General features: G+C 61.9%; 1 protein-coding gene across 16 annotated transcripts in view; it reads left to right on the forward strand.

Moving 5' to 3' along the window:
• ADGRB1 (adhesion G protein-coupled receptor B1) overlaps positions 1–21,572 on the forward strand; it is a 96,155-nt gene that overhangs the window by 46,833 nt on the left and 27,750 nt on the right. For 12 of the 16 annotated variants that reach the window (XM_077944150.1, XM_077944154.1, XM_077944146.1 and 9 more), the window contains exon 18: positions 14,023–14,164. In XM_077944150.1, the coding sequence (XP_077800276.1) occupies positions 14,023–14,164 (142 nt within the window). Of the gene's footprint in view, positions 1–13,011; positions 13,066–13,230; positions 13,432–13,823; positions 13,899–14,022; positions 14,165–21,572 lie in introns of those variants that run through there. The other 4 variants (XM_077944155.1, XM_077944156.1, XM_077944157.1 and 1 more) reach the window with 3 other exon arrangements.

A 21,572-nucleotide genomic window follows, 5' to 3' on the forward strand; every position in this document is an offset into this window, starting at 1 on the left:
GCCAGGCACCATGAGAGCTGCCTCACTCAGTGCACACAGGCTTTCTCGGCTCACACATCTTTACTAACCGATTTTACAGTTGAGGAGACTGAGGCCCAGAGTGCTCACTGACAGATCCAGGGCTACCTCATGGGTTGTTCCCATCTGGTCTGTGTGGGCCTCCAGCCCTGCCTCGTGTGGGGCCCCCGCCAGGTTCGGCTGTCCTGGCTCGGCACCCAGACTCTGGTTCCTCCCTGGGACCCCTGCCCAAGGGAGCATCCTGGTCCCTTTAAGAGCCTCTCCATCGCCCACCCCTTTCCTGGTTTCCTTGGAGAGGGCAGTGAGGGGGCAGGCCAAGGGGGGGAAGCGGAAGGAAGACTTGGCAGGGTCCCCGGGTCGCTGTCAGCAGCCGGTTCCCAGCTCAGTCTCTCCCACGCCGGCCGGTTCCTGATGGGGGCAGAGGAGGCTGGGGGAGGGGTGCAGGGGGAGGGGACGCGCCCAACACAGAGGCCTCCTTGGTGGCCTGGGAAGAGCCTCAGTATCTGCACCGTGATCGAGAAGGGAGGAGGAGGATGAGCCTGTCCCAGCTTGGGTGGGGCCTGGGGAACAGGGAAGGGGTGGAGTGCTGCTCTCAGAGATGAGCCCACCCTGGCCTAGCTTCTGCCCCTGCAGCAGCTTGGGCCTGGCACCAGCCCCTTCTCTGAATGTCCTCTTGCTTGGCCCTTGGGTAGGGGCAGCAGGGGCTGGCAGAGGCCTGTGTGGGCCTGTTCTTTCTGGGTGCAGGGTCCTCTCCCATTCAGGGGCTCCTGACAGCTTTCAGAGCTGGAGGGAATGGACCAGGTCATAAGGTCACGGTTGCAGGCAAGTCCCTATGGCCTGAACTTGGAGTGGGCCAGCCTCCTCCCAGTCCAGGACAGACCCCTGGGCCTGCCCAAGGTCTCTGCAGCTGGGAATGGACCCAGCTCTTCTGCCCAGCCCAGGGGCCTCTCAGCTGCCCTTCCCCAGGCCCTCTTACTCCCCCACAGGGCCTGCTCAGGAACTCTGGGACCCCATCTGTCCCTGCCCAGTGCCCTCTTCTCCACCTGCTCCAGGTCTCTCCGCCCACTGCCCTGCCCCCTCCCCCACCCCTGTCTCTTTCTTCCTGGCAGTGGCCCAGATCACAGCGAATCCTTGGATCTGTGTTTGTGTTCTGTCTGCCCTACCCCAGCAGAGCAGGAGCCCCCCAGGGCAGGGTCCGGGTTTCTGCTGTGGCTCCAGGCACACAGCAGCCCTCAGGAGGTGTTTGTTCAGGGAGTCCGAGTGTGCCCCATCTTAACAGGGTCACTCCCTCTCTGGGGCTGGGGGCTTCCACATTCATTGGCTCATGCACTCATTCCCTGAACACATCTGGCCACGGCAGCAAGGGCTCACTGTCAAGGTGCCACGCCGTGTACCTAACAGGACATCCACCAGAGATGCCTGGCCCTGGAAGGTCCACCTGCTCCCCACTCCATGAGAGGTGGGGAGCGGGCCCTCTGAGGAGCGAGGTTCAGAGCCCAGGCTGCCCAAGACACAGCTGTGAGTTGTCCCAGGTGCCTGCTTGGGCCCCTGTGTCCTGAGGGCTGGGGGCATGCAAGTCTTACAGGTGGGGTTGGCAGCCAGGGCAGCCCCTCCCTCAAGCACAGAATTCGTGGATCTGACCGCACTGGCTGTGCACACCCAGGCCTCAGTTTCCTCAACTATGCAATGGGACAGGAGGTGAGGGACCACTACAGTGAGAGTCTCTGCCCTCCTCCCCATCCAGGGAGCTTCCTGGGCAACTGGAGACCACCAGCCACCAGCAAGGGCCCAGGGCTGCAGCACCTCCCCTGCCCACCACTCCCCGGACACCTCCCCTGCCCACACTGCCCCTCCTGCCTCCATTCTTTTTCTTCTAGAGAAAGTCTGCCAGATGCATGGCCTGTGGCAGCCCCCATGAGACATGGCTGGGAGGGGCCTTCTGCAGTGGAGGAGGGGACTGGTGGGCATAACAGACCCTCTAGGCTGCCTGCCAGACCCCTGTGCCACTGCCTCCCCGGGGCCCCAGCCTCCCTCTCCCTCTCTTGGGAGCTTGACTGTGGCTCCCAGGCCTGCCCCAGCCACAGGCGCTAGACCTTTGCTCACCCCGTTCCTGCTGGGCAGTGCCATCCATCCCCCACCTGCCCCAGCTGTGCCAAGTGGGGGAGCCTGTGGGCTGGGAATGCCCACTCCAGGCAGGCCCCTCACTGGCACACACACACACACAGGGTAGCTTGGCAGTTGGGAGGGGCAGGGATCCAGCCCCAGCCCTGTTCCTCACTGGCAGGGTGGCTGTGGGTGACTTCCCCTTCTCTAGTCTTGGCTTCTGTGTCTGTAAAGCCAGGCTGCTGTGACTGTTAAGGAACAGGAACAGGGCCACTCAGCAGGTGGGCACCGTCCTACCCTCCAAGTCCAGGACGGCTTCTGAGAGGACGGCAGGCAGCCGCTCAACAGAGCGCCACCCTTGGGGGCTGGAGACTTGGGGTACGGCCACCTGTGTGCTGGGATTTGGGGCCAGTTCTGGGAGTGGGCTTCCTAGAGGAAGGGAGCGTGCACCGGCTATGAAGAGGGAGCTGGAGTCCACTCCAGGCCCCAGGCGCCTCAAAGGCCCAGAGGCCGAGAGCCACAGTGGGAGGGCTGCCTGCAAGGTGTCTGCAAGATGTGGGGTTGGAAGCGGCTGGGGTGGGTGGGTCTGCTCAGGCCCTGGGCCTCCAGGGGCCCCTTGCCTGCGTCCTCATGCCGCCTTTTAGAAGCAGACAGGGTGAGCTCTCTGGCCCTGAAGGTGAGCAGAGGTAGAATAGCTGGGGGTGGCGGGGGTGTGCAAGGAGAGGGCTGCCACTTCCTGGGTGCCTGCTCCGTAGCAGGCCTTCTGCCGGGAGCTTGGAAGAGCCAGATAGGCCCAGACCTGGACCAGAAGCCGGCGCTCAGAATGGGGTCACAGCAGGCTTATGGGTTTGGGCCCAGGGGGAGCAACTCCTCAATGCCCACCCGGCTCCTTTGCACCCAGATGGCCCCCGGCAGCCATCTCAGCTGGCCCTAGGCCTGGTGCCCTGCCTGTGGGGCTGGCTCCTGGGCCATGTCTGAGGTTCCCTCAGCACCAACAGGCCTGCGACTGGGCCCCACAGGGCTTCTCATGTTCCTCACAATGCAAGACGCCAGTCCCATGGCTCCCATCTGGCACTGCCTGGGATCGGGGCAGGCAGACTGGACATTTGTGTTCCGCCTCCGCCCTGTGCCGCTCCTCCACCGCGCCCCCGTGCCCTCCTCCACCATGGGAGCTCCTCTCAGCCATGCCTCGTTGGGGCGAGGGCAGGTGGAGGAGCTGCAGGAGTCCGAGCCATGGGGATGGGCCTGTGAGCTTCTTCCGCTCAGCACCCGTGTCCCTCTATCCAGGAGCGCAATGGCTCATTTAGGGCAGCAGAAAAGGCTTCATCAAAGCCCCATCTTACCAGGCCCCTCAGTGTTACCCTGAGGTCAGAGGGGGAGGGTGGTGACTGACTGTTCTGAAGGATGTGGGAAGGCAGGATATGAGGTAGACAAAAGAAAGGACTTCCACGTGAGCAGGGGGGGCAGAGTGGTTGTGAGTGTCCATTCTCTGACCTTGCCTTGGTGCAGAGGTGCCTGGAAGCAAGGGGATGGTGGAACAATCTGGAGGTTACCAGAGAGGACTGCACCTTTGGGAGTGGGGTCAGCCTGGAGATTCCTGGAGGGCAGGGGTGTCGGGTGTGACAGGCAGTGGTGATGGCATGGATGCCCTGTTTCTGGTGATGGTGGTGGCCGTCCCTCCTGCCAGCCTGGTTCTGCTTGCACTGCGCCTTGGACATGGTGAGCATGGGATAAACGCTTGTTGTCATTATCAGGCTAGTGTCAGTCCCAGGAACAGTGATGGAGCTGGTTCTGATGAGACAATGGCAGTGTTGGAGACGAGGGTGATAATGTGCTCATAGTGGAGAGTGATGTTGGTGACCATGGGTGACTGGTGGTCATTGTGATGACTGCAAAGGGACAGTAATGGTGACGGTTGTGGTGGCAGTGGTGGTAATGACTGTGCTGTTAATGGCAGCGGTGGTGGTGGTAGTGATGATGGAGGTGATGGTAGTAATGCAATCATCACTTGTGGTTTTGAATGATGACAGTGGTGGTGGCGGTCGTGGTCATAGTGATGGTGGTGGTAGTGATGGTTGAGTAGTTTTGATGATGGAGGTGGGGGTGGTGGTGATTATGGGGTGGTGGTATTGATGTTTATGTGGTTTTGATGATGGAAGTGGGGTGGTGGTAGTGATGATGGGATGGTGGTAGTGATGGTTGTGTAGTTTTGATGATGGAGGTGGGATGGTGGTGGTGATGATGGGATGGTGGTAGTGATGGTTGTGTGGTTTTGATGATGACAGTGGTGGTGGTGGTAATGGTGAGGGTGATGGTGGTGGTGGTGATGGTGGTGGCGGTGATGGCGATGGTGAGGTGGTGGTGGTGATGGCTGTGTGGTTTTGATGATGGAGGTGGGGTGGTGGTGGTGATGATGGGATGGTGGTGGTGATGGGATGGTGGTAGTGATGCTTGTGTGATTTTGATGATGACAGTGGTGGTGGTGATGGTGATGGTGGTCATGGTGGTGGTGATGATGAGGTGGTGGTAGTAATGGTTGCTTGGTTTTGATGATGACAGTGGTGGTGGTGATGGTGGTGGTGGTGGTGATGATGGGGTGGTGGTAATGATTGTGTGGTTTTGATGAAGACAGTGGTGATGGTGATGGTGGGATAGTGGCAGTGATGGCTGTGTGGTTTTGATGATGGAGGTGGGGTGGGGGTGGTGATTATGGGTGGTGGTGGTGATGATGGAGTGGTAGTAATCGTTGTGTGGTTTTGAGGATGGAGGTAGGGTGGTGGGGGTGATGATGCAGTGGTGGTGGTGATGGGGTGATGGTAGTAATGGTTATGTGATTTTGATGACAGTGGTGGTAGTGATGGTGATGGTGGTGGTAGTGGTGGTGGTGGTGGTGGTGGTGATGATGGGGTGGTGGTAATGATTGTGTGGTTTTGATGATGACAGTGGTGATGGTAATGGTGGGATGGTGGCAGTGATGGCTGTGTGGTTTTGATGATGGAGGTGGGGTGGGGGTGGTGATTATGGGTGGTGGTGGTGATGATGGAGTGGTAGTAATGGTTGTGTGGTTTTGAGGATGGAGGTAGGGTGGTGGGGGTGATGATGGAGTGGTGGTGGTGATGATGGGGTGGTGGTAGTAATGGTTGTGTGATTTTGATGACGGTGGTGGTAGTGATGGTGATGGTGGTGGTAGTGGTGGTGGTGATGGTGGTGGTGGTGGTGATGATGGGGTGGTGGTAATTGTGTGGTTTTGATGATGACAGTGGTAATGGTGATGGTGGCATAGTGATGGTGATGGTGGTGGTGGTGGTGATGATGGGGTGGTGGTAGTAATGGTTGTGTGGTTTTAATGACAGTGGTGGTGATGGTGGTGGTGGTGGTGGTGGTGATGGTGGTGGTGGTGATGATGGGGTGGTGGTAATGATTGTGTGGTTTTGATGATGACAGTGATGATGGTGATGGTGGGGTGGTGTCAGTGATGGTTGTGTGGTTTTGAGGATGGAGGCAGAGGTGGTGGTGGTGATGACAGGGTGGTGGTACTGATGATTGTGTGGTTTTGATGATGGGGTGGTGGTTGCAGTGAAGATGGGGGTGGTGGTGATGATGCTGGGGCTGGTGGTAGTGAGGATGGCATTGTTGGTAGTGTGTGGTTTTGGTGCTGATGATGGGGTTGGTAGTGGTGGTGGTTGTGATGTGGTGGAAGAAAGAGTGGTATTTATGATGTTGATGGTGTCATCGATGGTGGTGAAGGTGTGGTAGCAATGGTTGTGTTATTGATGATGATGGAGTGGGTGGTGGTAGTGACAGTATTGTTGATGGCATGATGCTGATGATCGTGTCTTGAGATAATGACTGTGGTCTGATGACGGCTGATGGTATTGTTGGTAGTGGGGGTGGGACCTGGTGGTAATGATGGTGTTGATAACACATGGGGGATGGTGGTGGCGATGGTGACAACATGGGGGGGTGGTGGCGATGGTGACAGTAGTGGTCCTGGTTTTATTGTTGATGGTGTTAATAGTGATTGGTCTCAGCAGTAGCTATGAGGGTGGAGGCTGTGGTGACAAGTCGTGGTGGTGGTAGGCCCAGCTCTTAGGTGAATTTGCAGCCCAAGCCCCCAAAGGGAAGTGAGACCCGCCCATGACACAGTTAAGGAGGCAGAGCCCAGTAGCCATGCAGATAGCAGGTCAGGTGGGTGAGGAAATGGGCAGGAGAGCCAAGGGAACGCTTCCGAGGTCATGGCGGTCTGGGAGGAGATGAGGCTGGGCTGACTCTAATGGGGGAAGGTTTGGGATCTGATAGAGCCAGGGCAGATCTCGTAGGGGTGCCCAGTGCCCAGTACAGGGCCTGGCACAGGCCAGGCCAGGGAGGCACTTGCTGAGTGAGGGACTGTGCTGGCCCTTTGACCTTCCCACTGGGTACCAATGGCTGGAGCGTAAAAGGGTGTGAGGTCTGGGCAGTGGCCCCCCGCCAGCAGGGGTAGGTGACAGTCCAGGCAGAGCAGGGCTGCAGGTGCAGCAGGTGCGGGTCTGCATGAGGGGAGAGGGCTCGGGGCAGGCTTCTGAGCGCCAGCCTCCTGCTGGGGAGGGGCAGAAGGCTGAGCAGCCCTGCAGGACCCCAGCCCTCCTGTGCCAGGTCACTTCTCTGCCATACTGGGCAGCCAGCACCCTGCCCTCTTCAGGAGCCCCATTCTGCCTGGCAGACAGCCTGGGGCCTCTGTGCCTCTGCCCAGGTGGGTAAGTAGGTCAGGAGAAGAGCTGCCGGACCCTGGGGAGGGCTGGGTTTCCAGCCCAGGGGTAGCCCGTGGCCAGGAGCCCTGACTCAGTGTGGCGGCGCCGGGTGGGAGCCAGGAGATTGGCATCTTGCATTGTGAGGAACACGAGAAGGCCTGGAGGCCCTGGTTGTGGACCTGTCGGTGCTGAGGGAGGCTCAGACATGGGCAGCTCTGGGAGAAGCCCAGCCAGCCCCATAGGCAGTGCGCCTGGCCTGAGCAGGCTCCAGCGTCATCTGGCAAGCTGGGCTCAGTAAGACCCAGGTCAGGCAGGTGTTCAAATGCCAGAGTCAATGGGTCACAGCGACCAGTATCCCCTCAGGACCCCAGGCAATTGCCCCTAGGCCCCGAGCTGGGAGGGGCTAGAGCTGACCCAGGCCTGCCCTGGAGATCCTCACAGACCGGCAGCCAGAGAGGGGCTGGGCAATGGGGGGCGAGGCAAGGAGGCTTCTTAGGGGAGGCAGTGGCTCAGGGAGCCAGGGGAGGCAGTGGCTCAGGGAGCCTGGAGAGAGAGGCTGAGTCACAGAGGACCTGGGGCCTGTGGCCAGGGCGCCAGCCAGGATCAAGGCCTGGAGGCAGCAGAGGGCATGTGCTTGCTGGGCTACCTGCTGGGCTGGCCTGTGCAGGCAAGGCCACCAGGGTCAAGGGAGGGCCCACTGGGATGGTCACGGGCGGCTGTGGCTGCTGGGGGAGGTAGAACACAGGGAGGGGAGCCCAGCACAGTAGTAGGGAAGGGTCTGGCTGAGGGTCAGGAGCAATGCCCAGGAGCTCATGGAAGGGAAGGGGAGAAGTCTGGTTATCCAGGTAGACTTCCTGGAGGAGGACGCAATGCCAGTCTTGATCTATGGCCGAGAAATCAATGGGCAGAGGTGGGAGGCAGGCACTCCTGACGGATGAAGCATGACTAAGGGGCTTGTACCCAGGTGTAACCAAGCCACGTGTTGGTTTAAGGGGCACTGGGGAGGCCAGGCCTAGAAGCCGAAGACCCTACCTGCAGAGACACCATTTCCACTCCCTGCCTAGCGCCTGAACTCCCCCACTGCAGTGTGCTGTGCCCACTCCTGGCTTCTTTCTGTTGTGTGGGAGGACACCCTGTGAGTCATTCACACTAGAGTGTGAATTAGCCCATCAAATCCAAGGGGACCCCGACAGCGCACAGTCCCATAATAGCACCTGCTTCGTGGGCCGGCAGGAGGCATCGTGAATGCAGTGAAGGCTCTGGCTTGGTGGGTGGGTGGGTAGGTGGGCTCACTGTCCCCTGGTGTCCCGTGAATGAGTAGGCCCTGTGCGGGCACCGTGCTCTGCCATCCCATGGACCGGTGTGGGGTGAGGATCTGGGCACACTTCACAGGAGGGGCAGCTGAACTCCGAGGGTGAGAATAGACCTGGCTGCTGGACCCCCTGCCGGGCTGGACAAGCATCATCTGGGCGCTTGCCAGGGGTGCAGGGCAGGGGCCCCAAGAGCACAGGAGCCACGGTGGGCTCTCCCAAGGCCTCCTACCTGTCCCGGGCTCAGGGGAGGTGCCTGTGGGGGCTGCCCGAGCAGGGCTGGGCCCAGGCCCTTCCCCACTAGCTAGCTGGGGAGGCCTTCTCTGAGCTACCCTCCCTAGGACATAGGGACAAGGTTGTGGCCCTGCACTGGGGCTGAGGGCGACGTAAGGTGGGGATCCACACTGGATTGGGGGCTGCCTGGGAGCTGCAGCCATTACTGGGTTTGGAGGGGTCTGCTGGGAGCCAAGGTTACTGACGGGACTGTGGTGGAGGGGAGAGTTGGGAGGTTGGGTGAGGGAGGTTGGGGCCAGTCCCTGTGGGCCCTGCGAGCACTGTGGCCTTTGCTCTGGGTAAAGAGGGAACCGCTGGAAGGCTCGAAGCTGAGGGCCATGTGGCCTGACATATTTCAAATGACTGGCACCCTGGGAAGCCAGGCGAAGAAGGGCAAGGGGCAGCAGCCACAGTAGCCAGAGGCACGGGTGGTGGCCGTGGAGGGTGGGCACTGTGGGGCTCTCCATGCATTTTCAGACAAAGGCTGGTGGGATTTGCTGGTGGGCAGCTGCAGGGAGGTGGGTGAGGTGAAGGGGGACCCAAGGTTCCAGGTGAGCAGTGGCGGGCTGGCCATGCCTTCCCCATTCATTCACGCACAGGCATCCTGGCTGTGCGCCCTGCCTTAGTGTGCAGCTGTGGGCTCCTGTGGGACTGTCATGCACCAGAATGTGCCCCTGGGGCCACATGTGCAAGCACAGTGCTGATGAGCACCTGGGCGACTCCGAGGTGGAGTAAATGGAACCAGAACTTGTCCCTTGGGTTTCTTGGCATGGAGGTCCTTGGCGACCTTGGCAGGAGCCAAGTGGGAGGAGTCCTGATGGTGGCGGTCTCTGGTGGTCTGCAGAGGGGTGGGCAGTGGCTGGACCTGTCATGGGGCCCTATCTAAGGGGAAAGGCACAGCCCTGCTCTGGGATTCCCGTCTGAGGGTCCCAGGTCCCTCTAGGTCCCCACTCTTGGGCAGGAAGGTGGCCTGCTATAGCCAGGGCCCTGTTCAGCTGGTCCTGGGTGGTGTCACTGCCCCAGCTCCTGCTCTCACCCTGGACCCGTGGGGGTGGGGAGCAGGTGTAACTGACCCAGATTCCTCAGGCCTGGGCTCAGGAGGGGACCTCGCTCTGTGACCCAGATATTCCAAGTTTCTGTAGCTTAGACGAGAGATGGCAAATGGTCTCCCACGTGCGGGAGCAGTGGCTGTGTGCGAGACGGGAATGACTGGCCTGTTTGCAGAGATGGGAACAGGTGCCCCATGCAGCAGGAAGGATTTCAGTCAGACTTTCAGGGGAACTTCCAGCTGTTGTAAGTCAGGATCTTGTACAAGAGGATGCATCCTAGAGATATTGTTGAAAGAGGGAGGTCTGAGGCCAAATTTCCCACCTTTCCAAAGTCAACATGTATCTAAGATGCACACAAGGGTCTCAGGTCAGGGCCCACCCTTCCATCTGTCCTGCTAAAGGCCAGTCCTTGGCTGAGGTCTAGTGCAGCAAGGGAGGCTTGGGTAACTCCCAGGAAACCTGCATTGGCTGAGTTTATTTCCCGGCTTCGGATGGGTCTCAGGTTGCCTCTGAGAGTCCCTTGCAGACTTGCAGTTCAGTCAAGGTTGAGATGTTGTAGGCCCTGGGTGGGAGGGGGCATGCAGCCAGACACACAAAAACTGGATTCCAGGCCCACTGCTGCCTTGCTGTGTGACCTTGAACAATCGCTGCCTCTCTGAGCCTTGGTTTCTTTATCTACAAAGCTGGCCTAAGGGTTCCTGCAGAAATCAAATGATAAACTGCCAGAAAGCCCTTAGCACCGAGTGGAAGCCATTATCGTGGAGGTGCAGGGAAGGGCGAGAAGAGGGTCCCTGTCCCTGGGCTGCGTGTTGGGAAGCTGTTCCCCTGACACACATTGCCAAGGCCTGTGGAGCCAGGAGGACGGAGGAGGTGGAGAGGCTGAGAGGGGGCACCTGCATTGCAGGCCTGCAGGGTCCCAGTGAACCCCACCCCAGGATCCAGGCCCTTACAGAATGGCCAGGAGCTGCCTGCTTCCAGAGCTGCCAGCCTGACCAGCCGGCTCTCTGGGCCAGGGGCAAGTGCCTTCTTGGGCCCTCCATAGCCTGACCCTCAGCAGAGTAGGTAGCAGCCCATCTCTCTCCCTGCCCCAGAGGCTGATAAGCGAATCAGCACCCACAGCAGGAGCCCTGGGGGCCGGGCGCTGGCTCCTAGGCTGGTCTTCTCCCAGGCAGTGGCGGGCAGCTGTCAGCCTGGCGCCCTGCAGACTGGCCAGTGCGGCTGGGAACCAGCCAGGCTGCTGGCCCCAGCCAGCCCGGCTCCCTGCACCCTCGAAGTGCTCCCAGCAACCCTCAGGCAGGTGGGCAGCTGGGTTCCAGGGCCCACTGCTCAGAGCAGAGGGCTGAGGTTGTGCTGTGCCTGGCCTGGGTTGTGCTGTGCCTGGCCGGTGAGAAGCGGAGCTGTGACTGGAACCCAGTATCAGCTGCACAGAGAAAAGCGGTCTGGTCTGCAGGACTCTTCCTGGGGTGCCCTCTGGTCTGTACTGTGCCGGCCGTCTTGGTGTCTGGTCAAAGGCTGGCAGGTGTAGACCACAACCGCACACCCTTCCCCAGGCACAGGGATGGGCCCTCTCGGTGAGAGAGGGAGGCTCAGGGAGGCAGTGATTATCCAACATCACACAGCAAGGCAGCAGTGGGTCTGGATTCCAGTTTTTATGTCTGGCTACATGCCCTCTCCCACCCAGGGCCTACATCTGAACCTTGACTTGAACTGCAGGTCTGCAAGGGTTAGGGTACAACCTGAGACCCATCCCAAGCCAGGAAATAAACTTAATCAATGCAGGCTTCCTGGAAGTTACCCAAGCTTCCCTTGCTGCACAGCCACCAGCCAGAGCTCAGTGGCTCTGTGTCCAGCGTGGGTCTCAGGCCCCTGCCCCACCTGCTCGTCTGCAACGTGGCGACAGTGGCCTTCTGCCCTCGAGGGTGTGGGGGATGGACACAGGTGGTGAGTGGATGTTCCTTGTGCACCTGAATGAGACCTTGGAAAACCCTCTGGTCAGGATGTAGGATCTGGGGTGTCACTTGGAGCACCAGGACTTTCCAGGGACCCCATACTCCCTTTCCTGTTCCCTCCATAGCCCTAAAGCCCACCTGGGGCCTGGATTCTATTGTGTGGTTACCAGGATCTGCACTCTGCTCAGGGAGAGGGTCAAAGGGTCTCTGCCCCAGGTCTGTGATTTTGGGGCCATCCTGTGTTAGGGATGCAGAGCAGCCTGGGTCCCTGGCCACCATTGCAGTGGCTGGTAGGTGTGGTGGGTGGCTGCCCTTTGGAGCCTGTGAAGGTCACATGGGCTGAGGCCCCCCAGCGCAGACAGAGGCATCCTCTGAGCCTCTGCACTCTGGAAGGTGCTGCAGGGCCCTTCCAGGCTCCCACGTGCCTCTGTGGCTTCCTTTTACAGAGGGTCCTGGAGATGAGTGAGCCTCGTGCTTCTAAACCCTGGCACCCTGAAACAAGAACCTGGCCTCACACTGCACTTGAGAGGGGAGGGGTCTTCCCGGGGCCACACAGCCCAGAGCCAGCCCTGCAGAGCCTGAGGCCGGCTCCCAGGCCTCCTCTCAGCTTTGCCTTGTCTGTGATCTCCGCCACAGTTTTCCTTCCCTGTAAAACAGGAGCAGGTCCTTCCCCCAGGAGGCGGAGAAGATGCAAGAAATAAAAGCACATGCTGAGGGCATTCTCAGGGGTCTCCCTGGCCGGCCAGCTCACTGCATGTCCCTTCTCCCCTGGGCCCAAATCTCAGGAAGTGCTGCTGCTGAAGGAGATTGAGCTACAGCCCCAATTCAATAGAGGCTGCTCTGGGTTATCAGACATGGGCACTGGTTACCCCCCCATGCATGCTCTGAGCCCGGCCCTGTGCCGCTCGGCACTGTCCAGAGGGGACTGGGTGCTTCCCTCTGGACACCCCCACCCCCATTTTAAAGAGGAGGAGACTGAAGCAATAGGTGATATAGGTAACTCCCCAAGGTCACATAGCTAGGACACAGCCGAGGCACAGTTCAAAGCCAGGTGTCTGATCAGAGGCGGCTCGCCCAGGCTTTTTGTGTGTGCGGGGTCAGGGCTGCGTGTGTGGGCGGCTCTGCAGGCTCCTCTAGGGATAGCAGGCTGGAGAGAGCGCCAGTCCACAGGTCACGGGGGCAGGTTCCTTCTGGCTCCTAGCCTCAGTCCCCCGTTGGTACAGTGGGGGCGGGATGGAAGAGGTGAGCTGCAAGGCACCTTGCCACACTCATTCCTGGGCGGGGAATGGGGTAAAACTGCAGCATGAAGGCTCTAGGGCAGACCATAGGAAGACCCTGGACTTGGGCTTTTCTCCTGAAGTCTCGGGGCAGGGGCTGGGTCCCAGCTACTTAGGGAGGGGTGAGGCCTTTTCAGCCGTGGGTTTGGAAGGAGACCAGCAGCTGGGGCTCCTGCAGCTGCAGAGCTGCACCCACAAGCTGTTGGGGCTCATCTCTTCAGGAGGCCTGGAGTCCCTCCTTCACCAGGCAGGCAGGACCCTGGGTGGGGCTGGGGACTCAGCCTCAGAGAGGGCCCCCTGGGCACTTTCTGGAAGCCAAGACCCAGCAGGTAGGAAGGCAGGCCCGGCTCCAGGGCCAGGTCTGTGAAGGAGAGACACGGTGGCTTCCGGACAGGAGGGCTGCCTTGAAAGGTGGGGGAATTCGGCTCCAAAGCAGGAGGAGGAGGAAGAGGAGGCGGAGGAGGAAGAGGAGGAGGTGGAGGAGGAAGAATAGGAGGAGGAGGTTGGGGGTGGAGAGGAGGAGGAGGGGTTTGCAGAGCAGGTCAGTCCCTGGTGCCCTAAGTAACAAGTCCTGTGCTTAAATGCGTGCTTAGATGAAAACCGGGGCAGTCGCGGCCCGTAGACAGCGGGCGGCTGGGTCAGACCGCAGAGGGAAGTTTCCAGCGGCAAACCTCCCCGCGGGGAAGACTGTGTCTGTCCCAGGAGATGAGCCGCAGCCACCAGGGGTGATGAGGCCCGGGGGAGGTGGCTGTGGGGGATGGAGCGGTCCCAAGGTCGTCAGCTCCAGCTGGCTCCCTGGGCCGCGGGGCCGGAGAGCTCCGGAGCTGCCCCTCGCCGCGCTTCTACCCGCCCCGCGCCCCCAGGCCACACCCGGCTCGCACCCTCCCCGCTCCACGTGCGCCCACGCGCCCCTCCGGGCCTGCCCCTCCCTCCCGCGCGGGCCGGGGGCGCGGGCCCCGGAGGAGCTGGGGGCGGCGGGGGCGCGGGGCGGGCGGCTGCCGGGCCCCGGGCCAGCTCTCGCCCCCCGCCCCGCCCCGCCCCCGCTCGCTTGGCTCCCCCGCCCGGCGCTCCCTCGGGCTGCGCTCCGCGGCTCTCGGCGGCGGCGGCGGCGGCGGGCGCAGAGCGCGGCATGGGCGCCCGGGCCGCGGGGCCTGGCGGCGGCGGGCGGGCGGGCGCGCGGCTGCGGGCGCAGGTGCGGGGCGGCGGACCCGGGCCGGGGCCGGGGCGCGGAGCCGCCGCTCGGGGGCCGGGGCGCCCGCGTCCCCGCCGCCGCTGACGCTCCGCCTGTCTTCCTCCCGTGTCCCGCCCGCCCCCAGACCCTCCTCCTCCGCCCCCCCGCAGCTCGGGCCCTGGTCGTGGCGCGGCTGCCGCACGGTGCCCCTCGACGCCCTCCGGACGCGCTGCCTCTGTGACCGACTCTCCACCTTCGCCATCTTAGCCCAGCTCAGCGCCGACGCGGTGAGACCCCGGCCGGGCCGGCGGGAGGGGCGCCGGGCAGGGGCGCGGGAAGGGGCTCGGGCGGGGGCTGCCGGCGGGCCTGCGGGTGGGGAGGGCCCGCACCCGTCCTGTCCCGGAGGGGTCGCTGCACCCCGCAGCCGCCGTGGCCTGGCCCGGGCGGCGGGGTCCATGCGCCTCTGGAGAGGGTGGGTGGGCGCCGAGGGAGCGGGTGACAGTGTGGAGTTGGGGACGGGTCTGGGAGGAGCCGGACCCCTGGAAAGTGACTGATGGGTGGGTCCCATCTCTCCTGGCCTGGAGGCCCGGGATCTCCGAGGGAGCCTAGGCCTGGGGAGAGGCTGGGTTCTGAGCCGGGGGGCTGGGAGGCGTCGCCTGTGGAGGGGCTACCCCTTCCCTTGGTCCTCCCCGCCTGCCAGGGAGAGGGAGGAGGAGGAGCTGCCGCCTTGGCAGAGCCCTTCGACCCACCCCAAGTAGAGCCTGGTCCGTGGAGGTGGCGGTGGCCCCAGGCAGGGGCCCTGGCCCAGATCCACCGCCCCCCAGGCCTCAGCACCTCGGGGCCTCCTTTTTGTTCCTGTGATTCTTGTGGGGGTTGCCGGTTTCTATGGAGACGGCATCTGGGGCCAGCTGCTGGCAGGGGCCCTGGGTGCTGGGCGCAGCTCGCTGGGGTGGGTGGGCTCTCCTGCTTCGGGCCGGCCAAGTTGCACCCCCTGGCCTGAGGTGGGCCGCAGCCCTCTGCTGGAGCCCAGGCCCAGGCCCACGACAGCCCACAGAGCAGGAAAGAGCCTTGGGCGTATGCTCACCAGGTACCTCCGCCCAGACCTCGTGTGGAAGCCTCGGGGGCCGTAGGGGTGGAGGATGCCCTCGGAGGGGGCCTGTCCTTCCTGGGTGTTGGAGATGGCATTGCTGACCCTTGGGGAACCCTGGGTTCGATGTAGAAGGTAGCGCCCAGCCTCTTGGAGGACACTTCGGCCTCCCAGCTGTGTTCTCTGGAAAGTGGAGGGCAGGTAATGTTGGCAGCTGGGGTCTCCCACAGTGTCAGAGCCAGACGGGACCCTCGAGGCCATTGCCAGTAAAATCTTCCGTTGACAGACAGGGAAACTGAGGCCCAGAGAGAGGGCCTTACTCAAGGTCTTGGATGAGTCTGGGCTGGACAGGGGTCTGTGTCCCTAACCCTGGTGCACCCTTGCTCGGGCTGTCCCCTCAAGCGAGACTGTTGATGCTGCTGGTTCTGCAGACAGCCCAGCAGGCAGCAGTCCGAAGGGCCATCCCAGAGGCTCCCTGGAAGAGGCGGCCTTCTGTGTAGAAGGCCACAGACATTATGGCTTTCACTGGGTGGCCTTTTTGGGCCCCTGCGAGGCTGGACCAGGCAAGACACGGCCCAGCCTCTGGTCTCCGGGTGTTGCTCTTCCTGTGGGTGTTCGAGGAGGACCTGGGCAGGAGGGACCCTGGTGTGCTGTGTGCCCCGTCTGCCCCTTCTCCCAGCCCAGTGTCAGGCCTGCAGCAGGTCAGTGTTGGAGTCTGGAAACACAGGCTTGCCTCTGACACATTGTGACCCTGGGCTGGCTCTGCCTTAAGTCCCTCTGAGCCTCAGTTTCCTCACCTGTAGAAGGGAGGGGACCTGGACTGCCCAGGACCGGCTGTGAGGAGGGACACAGATGACTCGGAGAGAGTCCCAGGAATGGGGCAGTCCCCAGGCGGTGGCCTCCCAGTCGGTCACCAGGCTGAGCTCCTGAGTGGGCCTGGCTTAGGGAACTTGTTCAGAGAGGGGCGGGTACATGGGCCGAAGGAGGTGCTCCTGAAATTTCAGCAGTGGGGGACTTGATGCCGAGGGGCCTTTCCAGGAGGAGCCCCACTATGTACCCCAGTGTATGAGGAGGAGGAAGTGGCCTCTCTGTGGGCTGGCAGCGGGGGGCGGGGGTGGAGGCAGCCAGATGCACAGTCCTGGGCCTTGTTTGGCAGGGGGTTTGCGGCTGCTGTCGGGGGAAGCTTCTAGTGTTAGCCCAGCCCTCCCACGCTGGTGTTCACAGGGCAGGATGCCAGCAGGCATGTTGGGTGCCCTGTCCCCCATCCCAGACAGGACACTTGAGGCCAGGGCACAGGGGCTGACAGTGTCCACAGAGCCACGGGACTGAGGGCAGGCTGCCTGGACCCTGGGAGCCTCAGTGTCCTCATCTGTGCGATGGGAGGGTGGTTGGCTCTGCCACAAGGGCAGACTATGTGGCTCAGTTTGGGCTCTGGGCAGCAGCAGGGGTGTGAGCTGAGAGCCGGAGTGCCAGGAAGAAGCCAGGGTGGCTGCAACCTCCAGCAGGTACTCCCTGGCACCAGAGCCCCTTGGGGTCTTCCTCTCCTTTCCACACCACAGCTCCAGCAAGGGCTGGTGCCTTTGATGCTGGGCAGGGAGAGGCCGAGAGTGAAGGGAGACTGCCCTCTGGGTGCAGCCTGTCCCTGGCGTGTTCCTGTGTCCACCGTGCTGACCCCTCTGAGGGCTGTGGGCTGGGGTGGATATGGGGTGGGCTGACATGGGAAGCAGGTGTGTGCACACAGAGGTCTGCAGCCGCCCAGGCGGAAAGGAGGAAGGCTGTGGGTGGGCTCTGGGTGCATGGCCACAGCCTCCTCTCCTCCTGAATGTAGTGGGGGAGAAGTGCACGGGGCTGAGGCTTGGAGTGGGATCCTGAGGGATGTGCAGGAGTTTGCCAGCCGAGCATTGTAGGGTGAGTAGCAGCCATTGCAGGATGAGGAAGGCATGAAGCTTCGGGGAAGTGGGTACAGGCGTGGGCTCAGCAGGCAGGAGAGGCAGAGAGACCGGTGGCCAGCAAGGCCTGCAGGGCTGGGGGAAGCCTGAGCTTCCTCCAGGAGCCAGGTACAGAGTGGACTGATGGCAGGCTGGGAAGTAAGAGAACAGTCGGGCTTGGCTACCCAGGGGTCCCAGCAGGAGTGAGGAATGTGAGCCCAGCTGGCAGCTGGGGAGGTGGCCAGAAGTGAGCTTGGCTGGGCAGGGAGAGAGAGGGGTGCTGCCCAGCTTGGCCTTGCTGGAGTTGGATGGACACGTTGGGCATGGGGACTCTGGTCTGAGTGGGCAGAGGCTCTGGCATTGGGGGTTCAGAGTGGCCTGCAGGGGCTGCTGACCAGGACAGGGGCCTGAGATGGTGGTAGAGGCGGGTACGTGGGCACCCTGGGAGCCAGGGTGGGATGAGATCCGGCCAGGGTGGTAGATCAAGGGGAGATGAGACCCAGGAGTCCTCCTCTAGAGCTGGCCTGGAGCCAGGGTGTCGGTGCAGATGCGGACTGCGCAGATGCGGGCTCTGCCGCTGCAGGCCTACGACGGCCGGAAGGTTGAGTAACCACTCTGAGTCACACCTGTGAGGCGGATGATGCCACCTGTCTCGGAGTGGTGGGGACTGAACTAGGTGATATATTTATGGCACTTGACATAGTCTGGCATGTAGTAAACAGTCTGAAAAGGACAGTTGTTGTTGGTATTATTTCTGTGATGTGCTTCAGACTGTATTGGAAGGTTGTGACTAGGGTCACAGTTCATTTGCAACCAGGTTCGGGCTCAGTGTATGACCAGGGTCAGGTTTCAGGGTGTGATCATGGTCAGGTTTCAGCACGTGACCTGAATCAGCTCAGTGTGTGCCCAAGATCAAGACTCACAGCCTGACTGGGATCAAGGCTCAGGGTGTGACTGGGCTCAGGGCTCAGGATGTGACCGGGATCAGGGCTTAGAGTATGACTGAGATCAAGGCTCAGAATATATTTGGGTCAGGGTTTAGTGTGAGGCTGGGTTCAGGGCCCAGGGTGTGATGAGAATTGGGGCTCGGGTATGATCTGGGTCGGGGTCAGTGTATGATGGGGTTCAGGGTTTAGTCTGACTAGAGACAGGAATTAGTTTTGTGGGCATTTGGGAGCCATAGATGGTGTTGGGGCAGTGGCAGGACGAAGGTGGTACTGTGAAGAGAAATGAGTCCTTAGGGGGCATAGTGTGGATATTGGGTTCAGGAGAAGATTGGGAGTGGGAGTTCATGTGGTGGAAACTGGCAGACACTCCATCACCCCAGGAAAAACCGCTGGTGAGAGGGGCCGGCTGGTTCAGACCTAGTGTGCAGGGAGGGCTTCTGTGAAGTGGTGACTTCTCTGCTGAGAGGAGAGCCAGGCGCCTGAAGTTCAGGGAAGGCTTGCAGGGCAGGGGACCTGGCATGTGCGAGGGCCTGGGCTGAGCTGTGCCTGGCTTGGGCCAGTCTCCGGCAGAGGCCCAGCCTGGCTCTGCATCCCCTTGGCGTGAGTTGAGGCCGGTCTTGGTCTACCCCTCCTAGCAAGGCCTCGGACCCCTGGGCCTGCCCAGGCCACCGCCCATCCCTTCTCCATCGCCTGGAACCTGCTGAGCAAGGGCCGTCAGGAGTGACCGATGAGCCAGGCAGGGAGGAGAGAGATCAGGTGGACCAGTGGGAGAGCTGGCGGGCTTGCGGCTGCCAGGCCTAACGAGGGCAGGCGGAAGCAGATGGCCACAGAGGCCTGGGCCCGAGCCAGCCTCAGAGCAGGCGCAAGACACTTCCTCGGCCGCCTGTGATCTTCGTGGCCGGCCGGCCTCAGGCCAGCACAGTGTCTTGGAAATATTTACTGGGGTCACCCTGTCTCCCACCTGCCCCTATCCAGCTGGCCTCCTGGCCCTGGGCCTCAGCTCTGCACTGGTAAAATTACTGGTGACTGATGGGCCAGGCTGGGAGGGATCAGGCGGGCCGGGGGGAGAGCTGGCGGGTGAGTTTTGATGGGAGAATTACTGGGTGATCGGGTGATGGGACTTCAATCCCAGAGGGCCACCGGTTTGAGGCCTGAGCTCCAGGCTGTGGCATGCAGGAGTGGTGCTGAGCAGAGCTCCCTGCCGGGCACAGCATTACCATCCCCATCTTGCCCTCCCAGAGCGTAGTTTAGACAACTGAGGTGAGCAACGCTACCTGGGGTAGTTCAAGGGGCCTGTCTGGAGGCAGTGGCTTTTGAAAGCCTAGTGGGTTGGAAGTACTTCTGCACACGAAGAGAAGGCGACTCTCATTCCGGGGAGGCACAGCTGGAGCTGTGGCACCTGGCATGCTTGGGCAGCACAGCTTGGCCCTGGAGGCAAGTGCCAGGTGTGGGAGGTATCAGTCATGTGTCTGTGCAGGCCCCAGGTGCGTGCATGTGTGCGGGCCCCAGGTGTGTGTCGGGAGGCCCCAGATGTGTGTGTGTGGGCCCCAGGTGCGTGTGTCTGTGCACATCAGGGGTGTGGCCTGTACCATCCCAAGGACAGAGCCTCAAGTGGGCGAACTTAGGCCTCATTTTGGCCTGGAGTGGCGTTCGGAGGAGCTAGGGGTGGGAGGAGCAAGGGGGTGTGGGGGATAGGGAGTCCTCGAAGGGCAAGACCCTCACCAGACAGGGGCTTCAAATGGCACTCCCCAGGGCTCCACCATCACACTCTGATTCAGGTAAGGCTGCTGCAGCCCTCGGCCTCGCAGACCAGCAGGCGGCTGGCTTCATGGAGGCAGAAGTGCAGACTGCTGGGAGCTGGGGCAGGCATGCCCAGGAGGGCAGGAGGACGGGGTTGGCCCAGGGAGATGGCAGCGAGGCAGCCCGCAGAGAACAAGGCTGGGGCAGGTGGGACCCTGAGGTTACCCAGCCAGGGCAGAGGCGAGCTAGGCTGAGCCAGGAGTCCTGGCAAAGATGCTGAGCCCCCGATCCCCAGGGCCCTGCTCTGAGTCTGGAAACCAAGGTTTGTGTTTGAGCCGGACCCTCTGCTGTGCCACCTGGTGATCTTGGACAAGTTCCCCCATTTTTCAGGATTCTGCCTTCCCCATCTTCATTCATCTGGCTCATGATGTCGACTGAGCATCTCTGCTGGGCAGGGCCCTCGGGGGCTCGGGGACATGGAGGACACTCGGCTGTGGGGATAGTAGCCACATCTAGCTTTGGACTGGATCAGGGAGATGCCAGCAGGGCCTGGGAGGCAGGGAAGGCTGCCTGGAGGAGGCAACGCAGAGAAGGGCAGTACAGGCTGAAGGAGCAGTATGTTCATGATGGAGGGCACAGAGCAGTGTGGGGACTGAGGGGAAGGGGGAGCCCAGGCTGGGGTGAGTGGGGCCGCAGGGCAGCTGGGCTGGCTCAGGGGACATTGAGCACTTTGAGGGGCAAGAAGGGCTGCGCGGGGCTTTAGGAGACAGTGCAACGTGCCAGGGTCAGCAGACTTGGGGCGGGGGCCAGGAAGACGTCAGCTTCAGGGTGAGGGGTCCCCGAATCGCCCCCTTCTCCCCAGGCCTCACCTTCCTGCCCAGTTGACCACCTCTGCCTCCTTCCGAGGGCCTGGAGACGGACTGCACCCCCTTTCTCCTGAATTCTCCAGTCGTCTGGAAGCTCTGTGTGCAGGGAGCCTTTGTTCATGCCCCCGAGGCATACACCCACCTGCCGTGTGCCAGCAAGCCTCAGGCATGGTGGTTCGGCCTGGCTTATGACTCGGGCCATGGGTTGAGCAGTTGCTCAGGGTGAATTCATCCACACAGAAGCGATGCCAGCCTGAGGCCCCTCCCCACCTGTGCATGCCCTTCAGCCACCCGACTTCCCTGTCTGTCCTCAGGCCTGGCGTACTGGGGCTGTGCAGGGCCACGGAGTCAGGAATGACGGGATCTGTCACCGGCCCAGGCCCTTTTGAGGAGGGGATGAGCTGAGTGCAGTGGCCAGAGGCACAGTCATGTGAAGTGGGGAAGAGTCTTCTGGGGGCACCGCTGGGGAAGAGCCCTGAGGGGACCCAGGGGGCCTCGGGGGCTAGGGTCATTCTCTTCAGGAAAGGCAGGCTGGCCAGGGGCAGGGCCAGGGCCAGTCCAGTGGCCTTTGCAGAGCTGGGTGGGGCATTTGGACAATGCCCAGGGCAGAAGAGTCAGTGAGGAATGGGGGCCCTCCCTAGGGAGGGGCAGTCACCTAAACTACCCCCCAGGTGGTGAGGAGGAAGGGCCCACTTTATTCGGGTCACCCCAGCACCCGGATGACACCCCAGCTCCCATACTCTCCTGCCTCTGAGCAGGGCAGAGGTGCCCTCCAGTGCGCGGATAACCTCCCCACCCCTGCCGTGGCTGGAGAAGAGCTCACCGGGCAGGGCTAGAGGTGGGGCAGACTGGGGCCAGGGCTGGCGGCTGGGCCTAGAGGCTGCAGGGGACTGAGGGGCTATGGAGGTGACACAGAGTCACCTGTGAAGCAGAGAGGGGGGGTGGGGGGGAGGGCTTCGGTGCAAGGAAGCTGGTTGGGTTGTGTCGGGGCTGTGGAGGGACGGGTGGGTGTGGGGTGTCAGGGCCTGGCTGGATGGCATCTCGGATGGGGTGGGCCAGAGCCAAAGTGGCTGCTGCCCCTGGGTTTCTCAAAGCCTGGGCCTGAGAGGACTGTGTGTGTGGGTGGG

The sequence above is a fragment of the Macaca mulatta genome, chromosome 8 (assembly GCF_049350105.2).
Source record: "Macaca mulatta isolate MMU2019108-1 chromosome 8, T2T-MMU8v2.0, whole genome shotgun sequence".
Taxonomy (NCBI): domain Eukaryota; kingdom Metazoa; phylum Chordata; class Mammalia; order Primates; family Cercopithecidae; genus Macaca; species Macaca mulatta.